Source organism: Falco biarmicus, chromosome 2, assembly GCF_023638135.1.
Source record: "Falco biarmicus isolate bFalBia1 chromosome 2, bFalBia1.pri, whole genome shotgun sequence".
NCBI classification, from domain to species: Eukaryota; Metazoa; Chordata; class Aves; order Falconiformes; family Falconidae; genus Falco; species Falco biarmicus.
Genome location: NC_079289.1, coordinates 74,829,007 through 74,847,718, shown reverse-complemented (window position 1 = coordinate 74,847,718; position 18,712 = coordinate 74,829,007). Strand labels below are relative to the sequence as shown.

The window sequence follows — 18,712 nt, the reverse complement described above, 5'->3', positions numbered from 1 at the left end:
GATACTAGCTTTACTTATCGTTCGTCACCTCACCTATAAAATGGTGAAAACCTTTCAGGGAACACCAACAGTTCTGTGCAGGTATTGAGTAACTGGCACCTTTAATACTTGTCTAAAGCCATGGGCATTTACCTTTCTTTCCAAAGGCTCACAACCCCCACTGGAGTTATTGGCAGCTGGGAACAGGCCAGATCTTGCAGAACTGTATGTTGTGCTATCTGACCTTACCTGTCCTCAGAAGTGCCCCTCTGCCTTGCAATATCGGTTCAACAGGGCTCTGCAAGCGCGTGCTCAGGCAGGTAGGGACCCTCTCTGCCATCAAGCGCTGGTAGGTGAGCTGGCCTCTGCTGCAGCCAGCCACAGGCAGGGCAGTGTGAGTGTGATAATACAGGGCAGTTAATGGCCAGCCACACAGGCAAGATCGGCAGACCCACTGGGCACTGATGTTTCTTGGTTTGTTTCCTTTTTCACCAGAATTTATGTGGCCAACTGTGTACCTGTTTCGTACAAGGGCACGAAGCTTGCCAAGGGAAAGCAATGGTAAGAAAAGATGTTTGCTGAGGGTCTTTCCTGGCTTTTACATTTTGTGCTTAAGAAAAAGTAAGCAGATCTCTCTCTCACACCACCACCACCACCCCCTGAAACACACTGAGAATCTAAGAGCAGCTAATAGAGGTTTAGATCTATTGGTATTTCAAGGCTTTTTACCCTAGTTTTATAGGATGTGGAGGTTTAGGAGTATATGTAATACATAGTATGGTACTTTTACTATGCATTTATCACATTGCAGTATCTGTCAATGAACTAGCAGTCAGTAGGTTTGTTCTAGCATATGTATTTTACTTTAGGTGAACATCTGTAAGCTGCCTTTTGCACCCACCTTGAGCAACTAAGATATGAGCGGAGATATTCTTAGGATCTTCTAGGAAGATAGCCATTTTTAAGCCCTTTGCTGCAACCTTGGTTTTGCAGATGGTCCCATGCCTGAAGGTGCACTTTCCAGATGATGTTGTGTAGCACTGGACGCGGTGGATGCAACAGGCAAGCCATTGCCATCATGAGCAGTGTGCCTCCACATCAATCGCCTCCATGCTTCTGTCCCACTTGTTCCAGGAGCCTTAACGGGAGTGTCCCGCACTCCTGGATAAGGCGTGCCTCAGGAGACTTGCAAGGATCCAGCCACTCATTCTACGGGAAACATCTGCTAAGATCAGTGCAAATCTCAATAAAGAAATGCTCACACAAAATTCCCGTGCGCACAGAAGTGTTGCTGGTTTTGGAAAACTAAAGAACTTCTGTAACTACTCAGGAGCTCCACCTGCTGGCAGCATTTGGTAGCTGTTTGCCTCTGTACCGAGTCCTCATTGAAGAATAGTTTAAAGTCTATTGTAAAGCTTACAAATGTTTTTGTAATATTACCTTTTTACTTCTAATTTCAGGAGCTGCCTAAGAATTTTTCTAATTTTATGCTTGTTTCCAAGAACCCGTGTATCAAATCCTTCAAAACCCAATTTTTTACTGACACTGGCTGATGATCTTGGTACTAGAGATGTGGGGTGATATAGCAATGATACAATAAGTAAGAACGTATTCTAAAAAATAAATTATCCCTTCCGGGTGAATTTCAGTGAGAAAACTGATGACACTTCGTACTAGAAAATTAATTATTAATGGTTTAGTTTATCTAGATACTATTCTTTTCAAACCACATACAAAATAAATGTTCTCCGGTAATTTCTACTGGACTAATAATTATGCAGACATGCTTGAACAACTTTCTTGGACTTCTATCCTTCAGCACAGTCAGAACTTTGCAAACTCTTGTAGGCTTGCTGTGAAATGACAGCTCAGTCTATGTGATATATTTATCTCTAGTGTAGTTATCAATCTGCATATAGATTGATTGATAGAATGATTGTACATATATTCTGTGTTTACTCTAACCTATTATAGTCTTGGAAATTATTTTGTACTGCATCTATTAATGGAATGTCTTCACTATGCTGCATGAGCTTTTGATATGGGATATATCTGAAATACTTTTTTTCTTTCTTTAGTTACTAATAAAAACAAATGTATCCATGGAAAAATTAATTTCTAAGGAGTCCAGGTATCTCAAGAAATATGTAACATAGAGCTTTCCTAGTTGAGCTGCAGAAAAACAGAGAGTTTTGTAAATTTGATGGTGTCCTTGTCAAACCTAGGAGGAGTGGGATACTATAAACTTCTGTGTCATACATTTTTATCAGAGGTGGGATTTTTATTTTTAGGACCCCAAACACTGATGGCCTGGAAAAGGACGGAGTGAGACTTACCCAGCACATTACTGCAGCTGCTGTCTGTACTCCAAGCAGAACAGCTTTCCTGACTAGCAGATACCTTTTCAGATCAGGTTGGACCTCTCTCCAATGGTTCACTGCAGTTTGTCTAGCCATTGTTGCTTTTAAAAATCCCCTTAAATAAACCATTTTAAAGACTAATTATTCTAAGGATTTGGGGTCTCACCGAGGGGGGCAAAAATAAAGATGACTAGATTTAGTGATTGATTTCTTTGGGAAAATCCCCAGATAAAGCACAGCAATGTGGCTAAACACAGAAATGAACGAAAATCCAAACAGCAAAAAGCACCCGAAGGTAGAAACAGGAAGAAGAAAATTGTGCAAACACTGTATGTTTAGTGGTATTAAGATTATAGTGTAATATTACACTTTGTAAAGCCTTGGCAAACGTTTCCATAGAGAAATGTGTCAGACTGTGGAAGAGTTTTCAGCAATGATGTTTTAAAACAGATTTACTTCAGCCATGTAAATTCATGACAGAAAACTTCAGCCACAGCATATGACAGTAATAATCAGTGTAGCTCCTCTGACGTGATTCTGGCTTGCTAAAGGAGAAATGTAATCATGTACATTTCAAACTGTGTACCCCTGACTCTGTAAGCATTTTGTTCTATATAAAACTTGTTTCCCCCTTTTCTTTTTTTAACAATATATTTTGATAGAACTTTAGTTGTAAGAGATTACTTAATGTCCTAACAGAGGCATCTTGGTATCATTTTGCCAAGGTGTAACCCCAGCTGGTAACTAAGCCCCACACAGCTGCTTGCTCACTCCCTCCTCACCCAGAGGGATGGGGAGGAGAATTTGAAAGAAATGTAAAATTCCAGGGTTGAGATAAGAAAAATTTAACAGGTAAAGCAAAAGCCATGCATGCAAGCAAAGCAAAGCATTTGCTCATGCAAATATACTCAGCATGATGTCATATGGTGTGGAATATCCCTTTGGCTATTTCGGGTCACCTGTCCTGGCTGTGTCCCCTCCCAGTTTCCTATGCCCCTCCAGCCCCCTCACCAGCAGGGCCCAAGGAACTGAAAACTCCTTAACTTAGCACAAATATTACCCAGCAATAGCCAAAAACATCAGAGTGCTATCAACGTTGTTCTCACACCAAATCCAAAACACAGCACTGCACACCAGCTACTGAGAAGAAAATTAACTCTATCCCAGCTGAAACCAGGACATGTTTGTAGAAACCACAGCATAGCTGAGGCATTAGCATTGGACAGCAGATATTGACATGGGACTTGGAGAAGACGTCATTCTGGGGGTCAATCAGAATATCCCAGTGCATACTAAATGGTTTATAAAGACTCACTAAGCTTAGGCAACTGCGTCCCATTCATTAGAAAGAACAATCTGAGAAGACTAAAAATCTGAAATCTGGCTGGCTTTATTTTAAAGACATCTTTAGAGACATCATCTCTAGGCATGACATCCAGCACTCAATATCAAGTTCTCTTTTGGAACCAGTGTTCTGGTGGGATCCCACTAAATCAAACTACTTTTGCAAGAATACCGCACCAGCAAGGTTATTCTACAGCACTTTGCATTTGTTGCTTGTTATTCAAATGAGGCTGCTTCTGTAGATACTTTTCTTTGCCAAAATGTCTAGAAATCAGTTAAACCAGTTTCTCATATGTATAACTTTCAAACATTAAAACTTCTAGTATGAATGTCGCTAATTAAATATTTTCCGATAGCTCTCTTGATGTATGGTAATGTTGCAAATTCAGTAGAAAATGTGGGAAAGTAGTTCAGCCATAACCCAAAGCACTACTTGAAAATCTTGTAGTATTATAGGATCATAGAATATCTCAAGTTGGAAGGGATCCATAGGGATCATTGAGTCCAACTCCCTGCTCCTCACAGGACTACATAAAACTAAACGACATGACTAAGAGCATCGTGCAGACACTTCTTGAACTGACAGGCTTGGTGCCATGACCACTTCCCTGGGGAGCCCATTCCAGTGACCGACCACCCTCTCAGCGAAGAGCCTTTTCCTAATGTCCAATCTGAACTTCCCCTGATGCAGATCCAGAACACACGGTTTGGCATCTCACTTGAAACATCCTTCTGTTTTTCACAGTAGATGATTATCTGTGTCAACACTGGCAGATATCATGATGACTACTTTCTTGATACAGTTTTCCAGTTTCTCATCTATCGTATAGATGTTTCATCTAGACTCCCTTTCTATGACCGGCTTGCAACATAGTGTCAAAAACTGTATGGAAATGAAGATCTGTGGTCTCTCTTGCATGTGATTACTCCAGAATGCTAAGCCTGAAAAATCCACTGTGACAGCTTGGGCAGTTTGGCACTTACTGTATAATGAAGCCTGAAAACTGCCCCCATGACTTATTTCTCTACAGAAGAAGATTTGGATGCCTTGACCTTGCTCAGTATCAAAATGCACATCATGTTACTCGATGAGCCCCACAAGCAATGCTTGATACAGCTGAGATCTCATCCAGGAACAGTCCTAAATGCTAACTTTGCCTTCCATTCTGCATATGAAATTTCCATACCAGTAACAAATGCAAAAAGTCCAATGGGCTGATTTGAATAGCTCAGAACGTAACCTACCAAATTCACTTCTACTAGCTTAACACAACCATATTAGTAACAGAAGAGTCCAGAGAGGAAAGGTGAATGTGATTAGACAGTCTCCAGTATGAAAGGACAATAATGAAATCATGCAAGCTTAGGGAGGAGATAAGAGGACATATAATATCAGTTTAGATATTAATAACAGAAAGGCATTCCCATTTATGTCTACATACAGCAGAACAGGGGATATCCCAGTGAAGCTAACTAGGAAGATTAAAAAAATTAGTTTATTTCAGAAATATCTGTAGAAATCACTGCTGCTATTGCTAACAGGCTATTAAAAACAAGAAGATAAGTAAGCCACACACAAATAATAAGGACAGCCACTAGTGAATAACAAAGCATGAGATACCGTTATCTTACATAGCACAAAGATTATTGCACAAGTAGCTGGACTTGCCCTGCTTATAATCCATCCTGCCACCTTGTCAGCTTTTAAAACCAAGCTCTGAGAACCTTGCCTCTAAGCTGTAACTATGAGCACACCTCCTTCATAGCAAAGTCTGGCATTACTTAGCAAAGCCAGAGGCTAGTATAAACTACCATTCAACTGCTGAATTATTAGCTGAGCTAATAAGATAGCTTGAAGTTTTTTTTGCCAATTTTCCTACAACACTTTCCAGCAATGACTTGTCATTTCTGCCCTTCATAGGAGGAATAACAGAGCAAAGGTCATACAGGTACCTGAGAATCAACATTTTGCGATTTTTCTTTTCTAAGTGAACCCTCAACTTGGAGTTCTAGCTTTAAACAAATGGTTTCATTCATATCCTCATCCTTGATATCTATAATTCATATCTGTAATTAGTTAATGGTTCTCACTTTGAAACACTATTCAAAACAATGAATATTTTGACTTGTAAGAGAGCCAGGGCATGGAGGAGACCAGAGGAAGGCAAGAGAAACCCAGTTAAGAAAGACTCTTTGGATTACCTTAACACAACTTCAACAGAAATGTGGGTGGAAAGTCTTCCTCTCTGCTGCATATTCAGAGCACTACCCTGTTCACTGCTTGAGTTCTGCACTCTTCCATTTGGGACCACCCCAGAGCATCCCTGGGACTCTCAACTCCTGGAGGGCAATCAAACGTTATTCTAATCCCTGTCGCTGCTCTCCAGGACTGCAAATAATTTTGTCATGTTCCTGGTGGTTCTGATTGTTAACTGTTTGACAGCCAAGCTTGCCCTGTGTTAATCTCCCTTCCTCAGGCACCAAGCAGGGCTGCAACCTCTATTCCATTGACACGAGGTCAGATTTTGCTTCTTATTAGTGAAGACTTTTTTTCTTGGGCACGGTTTTAGGGAGTGTGGAGATTGTTCTCAAACATGACATTCAATTAAAAGCATGGGCCAGAATGTCTTCTCAGGCATTAGAGGGTGGGATTGTTCCTTTTCTGCCAAAAATACTGCTTAGTAGTGGGTTGCTGTATGTGCCACCCAAGAAAGCAGTCTAAAATAAAGAGATTAATACTTATTTTTGAAGAATGGAATTTGTACTGTAGTCATTCTACTGTTCTCCAGGATCTGCTGTTATTTGAATAACAGATTTGATAATAGATTAAAGTTATTTGAATATTCTAAAAGTTAAAACCCCTGTTATTATATATGTATAATAAATACCTAGTATCTTTTATTCTTTTTTGGTACTTCCCCACCTCCCTTCTCTAACAGGTGGAAAAGGAATGGGAGGCTGGGAAGGAGGGATCCATGTCCCAGGAACGGGAGTGTTGCCTGCAGGGACAGTTATCAATTATGACAAGCCTTGTGGACATTTTCCCAACTGTAGTTCACCTGCCTGGAGGGGCAGTGCCTCAGGACAGGTACAAAGGTGGCATCATAAACCATACTTACTCCCCTTTTTTTATTTAGATAGAAGCTGACTGTATATGTCATGCATCCAAACAGCCACAAGTTAAATTCTGCTTGTTTCTAAACCAGGCAATTCCCTAGCTTTCTTTCTGTGTAGCTTCCCCATCTTGTCTGCTTGTATGGGAAAGGCAAAGGAAAACCATATGTTTTATCAAAGGTTGTTTAGCTAACTCAGTTTTCTAATCACTGAAAGGCAACCTGGTTGATTTGGGACACTGGGATGATGGAACACCACCCCCCCACAAAAAAAAATCTCAAAAAAACCTAAAACCAAAGTTGCCCCGTTTCATTTTGCTTTTTATCAAAAATTCACAGATGCTCACAAAGCTGGTTGATCCTGTTAGAGTACCAGGACAGGCCCTTTCCAAGTCTAGGAAGCTCATGAATAGGGAAGGTGGAACAAATGGCACATGGTCTGCATTTGGCTGGCAGTGTGGGAGAAGTAGCATCCTCCACAGTAAAGGATTTGTAGCATTGAGTTAGACTCCTCTAAAGAACAGGAGAAAGTGTGGGTGGCTAAGCCATTTGAGCAAGAAGCATAAAAGGACTGGTGGTGTGTAACTAAACCAACTGTTAGTCAATTCAGTAAGTGGCTTTTTACCTTCCCCCCCCCCCATTTTATTACAAAGCCTCAAGCTCACAGAGCTATCAGTGACTTCAGTGACTTTCATTTCAGGCAGAAAAATTAAAAGCTGTGAACCATGTCTTCACTATGGTTATCGCTTACTTCCAGGAAGATTACAGTAATGGTGAATTATCTCCCCAGGCAGGATGTGTGAACTAGCTGTAGTTGCAAAAACTGCTAGTAACTGCTAATCACTTGTCTCCACCCATCCACCCAATTAAAAATCTCCAGGCTTATTAGCTAAACAGTAGCTGGGTTTAGAAATGATACTTGAAATTGTAATGCTGCATACATAAAGAGTGAGTACTGCTTATACTCCAGCTGCAGACTGAAATTCTTAAGCAGCCTGGTGGCTCCTGTCCTCTCCATCAGGGTAACTGATGGGCGCACCTTACTGCCTTTGCGCTCTGGGCATGAGTTCATGTTTCACTGCTGCAGTGTACTTCTGTGTGCAGTGCAGTGGCACCAAAAGGACAGTGAGTATAAACATCCCGCTCCTGCAGATCAGACATGATGTAATGACCTCTAGCTTGCAATAGGTTATCACACAAAAACATATGTACAGGTATTTGGAGTAAGTTTATTGCCTCAAACTCTCAGTTCTTCTGCAAGGTGCAGAATGGCTGCATTGTTGGTTGTCCTGCCTTGCCCAAGATGGAAGGGGTTTGCTTCCTGCATAGCCTAGCTTCAACAATAACACTGTTGTTGCAGCCTTTCTATCGCTTTTGCTGCAAAAGCATTTGGGATCAGATTTAGTGTAAGATTGAAGAAGAAGGAACTACACACATAAGGTCTTTATCTTAAGTGGTAGTTTGTTTGTTTTCAGTAGCTCTATCCTGTTTGTTAGATTTTTTCAGCTGTGGCATTAGACAAGCTGTGACGCTTTCCTGAGCTTTCAACAACCACCCAATCTTTGTTGATGTCGCCCTCCATTATTACAGCATAAAAGAGAACGGGCCGGTGACTGGTAGCTGTGTCCTTATTCCCGCTGAAAACAGAGGATGGCATTTGCGTGACCTGGATGCCAGGTGCCCAGATCTGAGCTTGTTGTTTTATAGCCACTGAGGAGATGCAGATGTTTACAGGGTGTTATTCACCTCCTTCTGATTAGCACATCTGGGCTAGATCAGTCAGGCCTGTTTCTCCACTGACTGAAAAGCTGAGACTGACCACATCAGATATAAAAATCATCCTTACATTAATTTAAAGTTAGTTGAGATGACTTGCACCTTCTGTGACTATATGATGTGATAGTAAGTGATGACATGACGGTAAGCTGATGAATTCATGGGGATACTGTACTCAGGTTTTTTCCTTCTGCACAGCTGGAGAAATGCAGAAGCTGATGGAGTAGGCTATGACTACTCATCTTCCCATCTTTTAGAAACTTGAATCAGCCCCTTTAATTTTTGTTTTGCTTTTCCTATCTGTGAAGTGAGAGAAGAATTACAGAGTTCTTGTGCGACTGCAAATAGGTAGCAGTTACAAATGCTAGGGCATTCCACCATCAGCAGCTGTTCACATTCAGCTGGTCCACTGACAAAGAGCTGGCTGTTCAAAGACTACTTTGAGCACTGACCACGGGGTGAGACAACCATAGGAAGCCCAGCAAGAAATCCTTCTGATGTCAGAATGTCCACTGGGTGATATTTCTTGTGCCCATTTACATTTCTTTTATGATGCTTTCTGATACGATGATAGTATCAAGCCAAGAATCTACTTGCTCAGTGAACACTCAAAGACTACAAAACTTACTTGTTACTGCCAGTTTCACCCTGAGGTTAGTGCCCTCACCATCACACCACATTTGACACAAGCATGGCTCCCAGGTGGGATGTCATTGCTCTTGGCCAACAGGAAACATGGAAGAAAGGGATAAGGACTAAATGTGAGTATGTGGTGCCAGGTGCCATGGTGGAATTTTATTTTTAGGTTCTTGATTCCCAAAGACAAATCTGGGTACTTCATCCAAGGAAAAATATTTAAGCTATACAAGCCATGTAGTATTTGAGGAGCTATGCCTTCAGGGTGACATCCAGAGCAACCTGCACACCGCTTAAGGAGCTATATGGTAGAAAATGCTAAGTACAAGGGTGAATCATAAATGCAATTCTTCCATGGAGTGGAGCACCTTCAAGTCTTCCAGGGAAGGTTGGTCATTTCTTTTTTTCTCTTGGGAATCCTCATTCTTTATTTTCTCTGCAGAGAATAAATGCTAAACCCATTTTTGTCTAAGAATTAGGAACGGGGTTGTTAATTTAAAGAAGAAAAAAAAAAAGAAAAAGAAATAAAGAAAAGGGAAAGAGTGCTGCCACTTCGGCTTTTCTGCTTTGTAGCCGAGAGGTAAGGCCTTGACAGCCCTTTCAGGGCTGCTGCCGTGGGGCAGAACTGCTGCGGGGCTGCTGCTCGGCGCAGCTGCAGGCAGGGGCCTGGTCTGGGCAGCTCCCTCTGCCTTGGTGCTTCCCGCTGGGCTGGACGTTTGGATGACCTGATAACCAACACGGCTATGAAACGGGGTGACACCAGTGAGAGAACCACCCTTAAAATGCTCGAGGCTAAAATTTTGGCTGTCCTAACTACTTACTTATCTAAGCAGACCAGGACTCGATTCCTCCTTCTGTGTGTTTGGCCACAATTAAAATATATCATCGCTACATGACACGTGCAAATGACCACTCTGCATCTTTCCTGCGGAAATTGGGTCTCTGCAGCAATTATAAATCAAGATTAGTTGAACCAACTCCATAACCTAAGGCTTTAAGCCATCAGTCTCTCCTTCTGTCGCAGTCACGGTCACTTTTTTTGTTAGGCACCTTGATGGGATTACATTACAGAAAAAAAACATGGGAGGAGGGACTGGTGCGCCCCTTCTCTGGTAAGCACGAGGAGCAGGCCAGCGGTGGAGGGAAATGCCCGGCAGGGGAGAGCTGCAGCGCGGTGCTGCCCCTCCCAGTGCGCCCCGCTGCCCCCGGCCCCGCGCCGCGGCGGGCAGGCACTAGGGCCCGGGGCCGCGGGCACAGCCGCCGGGCCGTGCGCCCCGCAGCCGGCAGCGCGGGAAGCGAAGGCGCCGCCAGGGGGCAGCGCAGCACCGCCAACGGCCGCAACGGCACAACGGCCACAACGGCCGCCGGGGGGCGCCTGTCAGACGTCAGTGAGTGCTTTAGACGAGGAGGTTATAACAACGTAAAATAAAATAAACCCTCCCTGGCTCTCGGGCACAGTCAGCCGCTCCGCTTTTCATTTTCACATCTCGAGGCGCCCTGTAGGAAAAGCAGCCCACACCCGCGGGACCTGTGGGCACTCAGCGGGGAGCTGTGGGGCAGCACCGGGGCCCCACCGGGCACCCCCCACAATGGGCACCCCCTGCCATGGGCAAACCCCCCGCCATGGGCACCCCCCGCCATGGGCAGCAGCTGCATCTCGAGGCGCTGTGCCCACCGGTGCCCACCTGCGCTCCGGGCCCGAGGCCCGACCCACCGCACAGCGGCAGAGCCGGGCAGCCCTGCGCCCCGAGGAGGGCTGCGCCGTTCCGCAGGGAGCACACAACAGCCTGTGCTCGGCAGAAACTTGAGAGTCGCTGCCTTGAATAGTGCTCCCCAAGTACCCAATACTCAGCTCAGCAGGGAGTTAGAGACTGACAGTGAAGAGTCCAGCTCTTACAGCTGCCACTGGAGCAGCGAGAGATCAGTTCACCTGATGCGGACTGGTGCCAAGCTGGCCCCACACCAGAACTGCCAGTAGCTCCAGGCTCGGTCACGTCTAACCCTGCACCCACTTACCCATCTGCTCTACATAAAGCAGAACAGCAGTCAGAAACTCAAGTCTCCTATGCCTCCAAATCCATCTCTATTCTCAGAGATCTCTCTTCATTTCTTTGTAATTTGTATTTTTTTCCGGACAGAGAAAGTTTCTGGGCAGAGAAAGCTATGTTTTAACTGCAGTGGCTCCTGGAGAGAATTCCTGCTAGAAGTCATGCTGCACTTCCCTAGCAAAGCTAAATACATCCTCCATCAAGGGATGCGTTTGAAGAATTGCTTTTCAGTCTAAAGAACTGCTGTTCTCCTCACCTAGCTTCCACCTCTTGCTCTCCCAGGCTATGTAAGGTGTGTCTACATTACAATTTTAGTTCAGATCAGAAGCATGCTTGTGAAGCAAATCCCTCTTGAGCGTACCCACTCGTGCTTTGAGTTGCATTGTGGAATGGGCTTGGAGATCAGGACTTTAGTTTAGATGAAACTAAACTGTAAGGTAGGCTCCAGGATCATACCTAATATGCTCTAATCACTAAAAGATGTAGAGACAGGACCAGACAAGAGTCAGCTCCCACTAAAACACCCCCACACAAACACAGCATGGATGTAAAGCCATCGATAAGTGTTCTGCTCCACAGATCAGTTTCTAACAGCCCACACTACCTGTAACATACACACAACATGCAGATGCAAGCTATATTTTGTGGTATTTTGTGTTCTATGAAGCCACACACAGAGCTTCATCTCCTGTACATGCCTTTCCCATCGAACCACAACTGTTCATGGCAAGGAGGTTGAAAACAATGTGACTTTCTGCATATGAAAGAGTGGCTAATCAAATATTACCATGTAGCTCAGCCTTCAGGCAAGCCAGAAATTCCGATTCTTTACTTCAACTGCCAATAATTCTGACTCGGCTGACAGACTTTTAAAAGTCTGGTTTAGCTCATTTACAAGTATATCATGCTCGTTTTACATATTTATTGTCTGTTTACTTCTATCTATTGGACAGGCTAGATATGAAGCCATTGTGCCTTGATGTCACCCAGGCAGGGCCCATCAATTAAGCCCTTCACAGAAGCCAGAAGAATCCTTTGTCTGTATGTTAAAGAGTCCTTTCCTCTACCACAGCACAATAAGGCTTATTAGTGACAGTCCATTTCTTTCTGCTCGTTAAACTGATTGATTGTTACCAGATGGGTTTGAGAGATGTTTGGATTGAAGAAGCAGGTTTCCTTTCCCTTGGACACATTACTTTAACATGTTGCCTTAAAATTCACACACATCCTTCAAATTCTGTCATAGCTACTTGTAGCAAATTGTGTATGCCTCCTTGCCTCTTGGAGATAGATGAGTGAAACCCCTGCTGCTTTCATCAGCTCTGATTTCTACCACCGTTTTTTTCTTTTATCCTTCTGTAACCCAGCTGTCTACTCAGATCACCAACACAGGTTAATTACAATCAGCCCCCCTGTATCCTTCAGAATGGACTAACAAGGACCTGGCTCTCTTCTACTCTGCAACCTAGTAATTATTTGCAGCTGTGAAAAGTGAATGTTAAAAGTTTGCAGAATCAGAACAATTCTCCTCAGACACTCTACACTTATTACTTCAAATCACTGTACAGTGTATAAGTTGTAAGAAATTCAGCTCAACTATTTATGGAAAACAATGACTAGTTAGTTTCATTTTTCTGAACATTGATCACAAATTTGTATGCATAGCTAGGTAAGTCTACCTGTCCATCTAATTTTTTGTCTGTTAAATGGTTATTTTAGCACTATCACAATAGCGCTCTGACTAGAGCCAGCTAATCAGAAAAATGCATATGGCCCACAGTGCTTAACTCATTCTAACAAGTATCTATGCTACCTGAGCAACAGACGCAAGACCCAAATCCCATGCTTGGGGAACCCTCATATAACAGAGGATGCTTGCATTTTTGTCATGAGACAAATGCTTATCTAGTCACAAGACAGGGAAAAGTAGGAGGTCACAGAGCACATCCCAGCCAACACCGAAGCACACACCCAAAGAGACCTAAGGAATACCTGTCCTTAGTAAGCCATCAGGAAGCGAGCCCATTTCCTTTAAGAAATCCACCTTCTGCATCCTTTCTCTCTTAATTTCAGAAAGGGAGATATCTAAAATCTGTAACATTTCTAAATGTATTATGCCAAAACTTTTCAGAACCATTAAGACATCATCCCTTCACAGAAGTGCAGAAGCTTAGCTTAGCAGGATGTGGAAACCATGGGGTGGAAATAAATAGATACATAGCCAGCCAGGCCACCAGCCAGAAGCTGCAAATTTTAAGCTAAAATATTACCTCAGCTTTCATATCTGTTATTTATTCCCCCTCACCTTTTAAGAGGTTTAAAAATTTTATTTATTAATAAAATACATTCTAGCAGTAGTGATAAGACAGAGACAGAAGAATAAAGCTGCAGGGTCCAGTCATGATGAACAGCTCTGGGGACAAGGAAGGAAAGTTCAGCTGATTCCATTGAACCAAAAAGAAAATGCCATGTAGAGACAATGCAGTTGTCAGCTATTTGTGTTCAATGCATTACAGAAATGGCTCCACATGTTGAATATTCCCTTTCTTCTCCCTTTTTCAGACATAATATCTAACTGCTGCCTTCTTCCTGGGCACATCCATGCCTTCAAGCTCAGCTTAGTGCTTTCTAAATGCAGGGCAAGGAATAGGGTAAAAAAGATGGAGGAGGAAGGAAAAAATCTCCTATTGAACTGCTTTCAGAACTGCTAGTATTTTGTCATTTCTTAATTAGAAGTTACAGACCCGCATTTATGCCATGGTCAGTACAAGAGCTTGACAAAGTACAAGCTCTAAAGCTGCAAACTAGTTGCCTCCATCACATTATCTTAAAAACTAGACTCCAGATTTTACTGTTTTCGTGGCTGAAATTACCACCCTATTTGAAAGTGTGCTGGAACATGAACATGGAAATGAACTGTGGTCAGTTTCTGCCCAGGTGCTCTTCTTCATAGAGACGTACAGAGCCAACAGAACTACCTACCAGCACTTCCATTTTCCCCACTAAGAGGCATGTAGAATTTTAAAAGGACACGAGAAAGTGGCAGAGACTCCCTCTGCACCAGAAATATCAGACTCTAACCATCCACACCGTGTATATGGCCCTGCATGTACCCAGGGCCAAGGTGCACCCATGAACCACGAAAAGCATTCTGAAACCCTGCCAGCTCCCAAAAGACCCTTTCCCTGTATGTGACAACCAGGACATAAGCTTGCCCTAGGAATGACAAAGCAGATCACTTAAAATGTGAACCAACCTTTCAGGGACATCCCCTGACCCCTAATGCCATTAAGCTGTTCCAATGTGCTGCTTCTGTGACAGGTGGGACTGTATGGAAGGCTCATTATGCCAGTCCAGTATTCCAACCAGAACCCTCCGAGGCCTGTTTTGAAAGAGGAATTTGCCCATGTTTCAGGGATGGTGTAACCCATCATGACCCTCCCGCTGCTGTTTGATCTCTTACAAGATCCTTCTGACGTGAATCCTCTATCAGCTGACACTGAGCCCTTGACACTGTAACGAGAATAGGAAAAGCTACAGAAGATCATTGCAAGACCCTGACTCCAGTCGCACAACAGCTGTCTCCTTACAACAATATATGGAAGCCATGGCTACAGCCGTGCTGTGGCACATTCCTGTTCTGTTGGTGTGATGAAGAAAACCACCAAGCAGATGACGTACTCTTAATACCAAAAATCACAGTACAGTTAGCTTTTAAAAAGCTGATAGTATTCACATTTACATGACTACAGTCATAGAGAGATATGGGTCAAATTACACTGGAATAACTGAAAGGGACATTGTTGATGCTTTTTCTTCAACCTTTTCTCTTACCCACAGAAATACAATAAGCCTGTAGTTTAAAAAAAAATAAAATATATATATATATAGGCTCCAAAGATATTCTGCCTATAGGTCACTTGTATAATTTATCCCTCAAGTGCCTAACTCTGGATCAAATACTCAAATAAATAAAATGTATTTCCTTGCTGATTTTCAACTCAAGTAGATTACAAATGATAGAAAGCAAACTTTAACTGCAGCTGTTTATACAGGTGATATACATGTTAAGGCAACAAGACTGAGCCGAAGAGGGGATCTCTACTCAGGCCTTATCTTCTTAATGAAAAAAACTGTCCTGTGTTTAAAAGCACAATTGCACATTTAATTTGGAAACATACTGAAACATTCTGGCCTCAAAGAAATAAATACCTACTAATTTATAGCAATTTTTTGCCTCACTTGTACATTCATTTATCTATTATTTAAGAATTCCCAGGAAAAAACTGAACTGACAAGTATGTTTTAAAAATCAGGTAGCTAAAGTTATCATCTCAAGTTCAGCAGCAAAGTATGGAGCTATTCTGAAATGCTAAACCACAGTGATTCCTATTGGCATACATTTTCCATGTTGTTAAGTGATCTCCGAGAGCACTGAAAATCATCACCCAGCTGCCTTGGCAAGATAGGTCCTAAATTTCATGATCTGCGAGACCAATTCATCAGCTGCATGTCCCACTTGAGTGGCAATGCTCCTGATTTCAGAAGAGTGCTATTATGCTACATTAAAAAAAAAAAAAAAAAGTGCTTTGTTTTGTGAGACAGCACTTTGTTTTCAGTAGGTGTTAAAAAATTCAGTGCACACACTAATCACTTCAGCGTACAGGTCATCTTGTCCAAGCCAAAGAAGTGTCAGCACTCTGTACTGTCATTAGGGAAAGGGAGGGAATTAAAATATCTAATCCTCTCTTGCTGCCCTCAGGTTAAATAAATCAGTCTCTCTATATATAATCCTAACCATGCTCTTGCAGGGTTTTCATGTCAAATCTGATTTTTAAGCACAGGCTTCTGCATTTTCTGCTTCAAAAAAAGTAGATTGTGTGTCAGAGACTTTGATTTGAACTTCTAAGCCTTCCTGAACACTGTGTATTCACTCTACCACACAGATAAAGGTCAGCAAGATTTTAAAAGAAGGGATGGTAAGAGCAGCACGGTAGGTGCTTCAGGCAACTTGTTTCCTTAAAACTAGTTGCCTCGCAGAACCCCACCGGCGCAGCTCCGTTCAGTACCAAGGTTGTAAGGTTGTCTGTGTGTCATTTTTTGCCTTTTAGAAATGGGAGGAGATAAGGCGGCCCACAGCAGCTGGTAATCCCAGAGCAGTGCGTGGTGTGCTCAGATCTTGAGCTGCAACAGCAGGTCCCAGCCCTTTCACCAGCCTCAGGACAAAAGAGTGTGTACGCCTGGACTGTGCACCTTTTGCAGTGTTTTCACGCAAGCTCCTGACTTACACGCCCTATGTGGTATGTCACCGGCGTGGCAAGTAGCTCTTATTTTGCTCTAAACAGCACAGGTTGTGACCATGATGCAGCATCAAACCCAAGTCTCCAAACAGCTGACCAGGCATTTCTTCAGGTTATTTCTTGTTTTACCTTTTCTTTAAAAGGTCACCAAGCAAGTTACGTGGAAATTATTCCACATAAGTCAAAGGGCTAATCTGACAATGAACTGATAGGACACATCAATGTCAGACTTGACAGAAGTATCTAAAAATACTTTTGTTCTCTACTGCTTGATAGCATTTAAATCCACATCAGCACTGCTGAGAACTTGTCAGAAGATTTGACATTTTTCTGTGGCTGACAGGGATTGAAGCCAGAGCAGCTGTATTTCACTGGATTCATGCAGAAAGGAAAGAGCATAAAAGACTGTGCGTTTTAAAGCCAGCCTGGCTGATTCAGAGGTGGGGGAGAAACCTCATTGCTCAGTGGGGAGCAAAGCCAAAAGCTGTCCTCTAGAGTGCAGCCAGTCAGTTCAGGAACAGCTTCGTTGTCAGTTAAGCATGAAGACAAGCCTTTTTCAGCTCACCTCACTGCCCTCCCCACTCACCCACCCCAGTCATACACAAGAACATGGCCAGTCCCAGACCAGGCCACGACTAGAGCGTGTACCAGGGGATGGGAAAGTGTTCAAGCACCCACACAGCATTTAAGCATGGGTCCAAGCTCCCGCTGAGAGGTTAGGAAGCCTGGTACATCAGCAAAACCCCTGAACTCCCATCTCCAAGTGCACATAAATCTGCTGAGTTGCCATATAGAGTCAGATGTGAACATACATGCTGCCTTCCTGACACCCAAACACAGATAATTTCACCTTGGCCAGCATCTGTGGAAAGCCAGAGGGCCTTTTGGGCAGAGGGGGAGGAAACGGGCCTGGCAGCACAGAGTTAATGGCTTTTGTCAAGTAACTGCTAGAGACCTCAAACAGGTGTGGGGAAAGGGGCTCTCCCCATACAGGGAGAGGAAGAGGGCAGACAGCCCGCACAGCACAGGGGTGATCTGCAGGGGACAGGAGAACAAAGTAATGAGCAATCGCTGAACAGGATATGCAATGTGACTTCAAAAAAACATGTGGGATAGGAGGGAAGACTATTTTAGGTCCTAAATTCCTTTAACTTTCTAAAGCTGCATGTATCTTAAAAGATGCAGTTTGAGGAGACAGTGCTAAGCAGGGAAAGGAGGTAAATTATTTTACCTGTTTCCTGCAGACTGTAGCCATGAAGTAGTTGCAGAGCTCTGTCTGTTGTTTGTCTCTCTAACCAGAACATGCAAGCTCTGCACAGGGTATTGTTCTGATCTCCTGGGAAATGTATATTCCCCATGAAGCAGGTGAACTCAGCATCACACTTAAAAGAGTTGTCCTGGCACACACTTCCATATCAAATGCATTAATAGGTAAAAATGCTGTTACAAAAACCGTTTGCATTTGAATAATACTAACAAACAAATTCTCAACTCATTTACATAGGTTTGCTTGAAAAATCATCTATAATGATCTTTTGCAAAATATACGAATGAAAGCTAAATTACATGCTTTGTCCCTTCTTTGCTCATGGTCTCTCCCTTCAAAGAAGGGAGCAAGCACCATATAAAATGGCCTCTTGGGAAAACATGACACAACTGGCAAATCTCCAAGCCAGTGTTAACCACAGGAGAATGTGCCTACACATGGTTAAACATAGACACCACAGAGAGGGAAGCATTACTTTGTCACAAATGAAGTTTGTTTTTACTGAAAGAGCTGTGGCTGGACTGTATAAATGTTTGACATTTATACAGCTGACTTGCATCTCAATGGATTGATCATTATTAAATGACATTCAGAATTGTTGCATTGGAGTGACTCAATAAAGTAATTGCCAAGTCTCACTGCTGTGAAACAATAAGCTTCTGAGACCTCACTTCACCATGTTTAAGTATCGGACACATTGCTTTGCTCCCTACTGGGACCCAAGGGAACGCCAGCATATGGATCACAAGATCCCATCATTTGAGGATACAAAGTAATTGTGTAGCAGATAAACTGAGAAAAGCAATTTGAGCTAAATTCATTCAGCCTGAAATTCCGAGGAGACTGAGTATATTTGAGAAGCATTTACATAAATGACCAAAAAGAAGGA

At 42.9% G+C, this 18,712-nt stretch overlaps 1 protein-coding gene across 1 annotated transcript; it reads left to right on the top strand.

Moving 5' to 3' along the window:
* Window positions 1-1,413: 1,413 nt before the first annotated feature.
* LOC130144866 (arylsulfatase D-like) lies at window positions 1,414-15,004 on the top strand (the record flags this gene model as incomplete). Its single annotated transcript, XM_056329092.1, is given in 9 exon segments — window positions 1,414-1,579; window positions 2,252-2,392; window positions 3,766-3,891; window positions 6,623-6,701; window positions 6,703-6,771; window positions 7,818-7,921; window positions 14,578-14,696; window positions 14,698-14,761; window positions 14,764-15,004. Coding segments are annotated over 9 exon segments (1,107 nt in total), but the record flags the coding sequence as incomplete, so codon positions are not given.
* Between the last annotated feature and the right edge of the window lie 3,708 nt (window positions 15,005-18,712).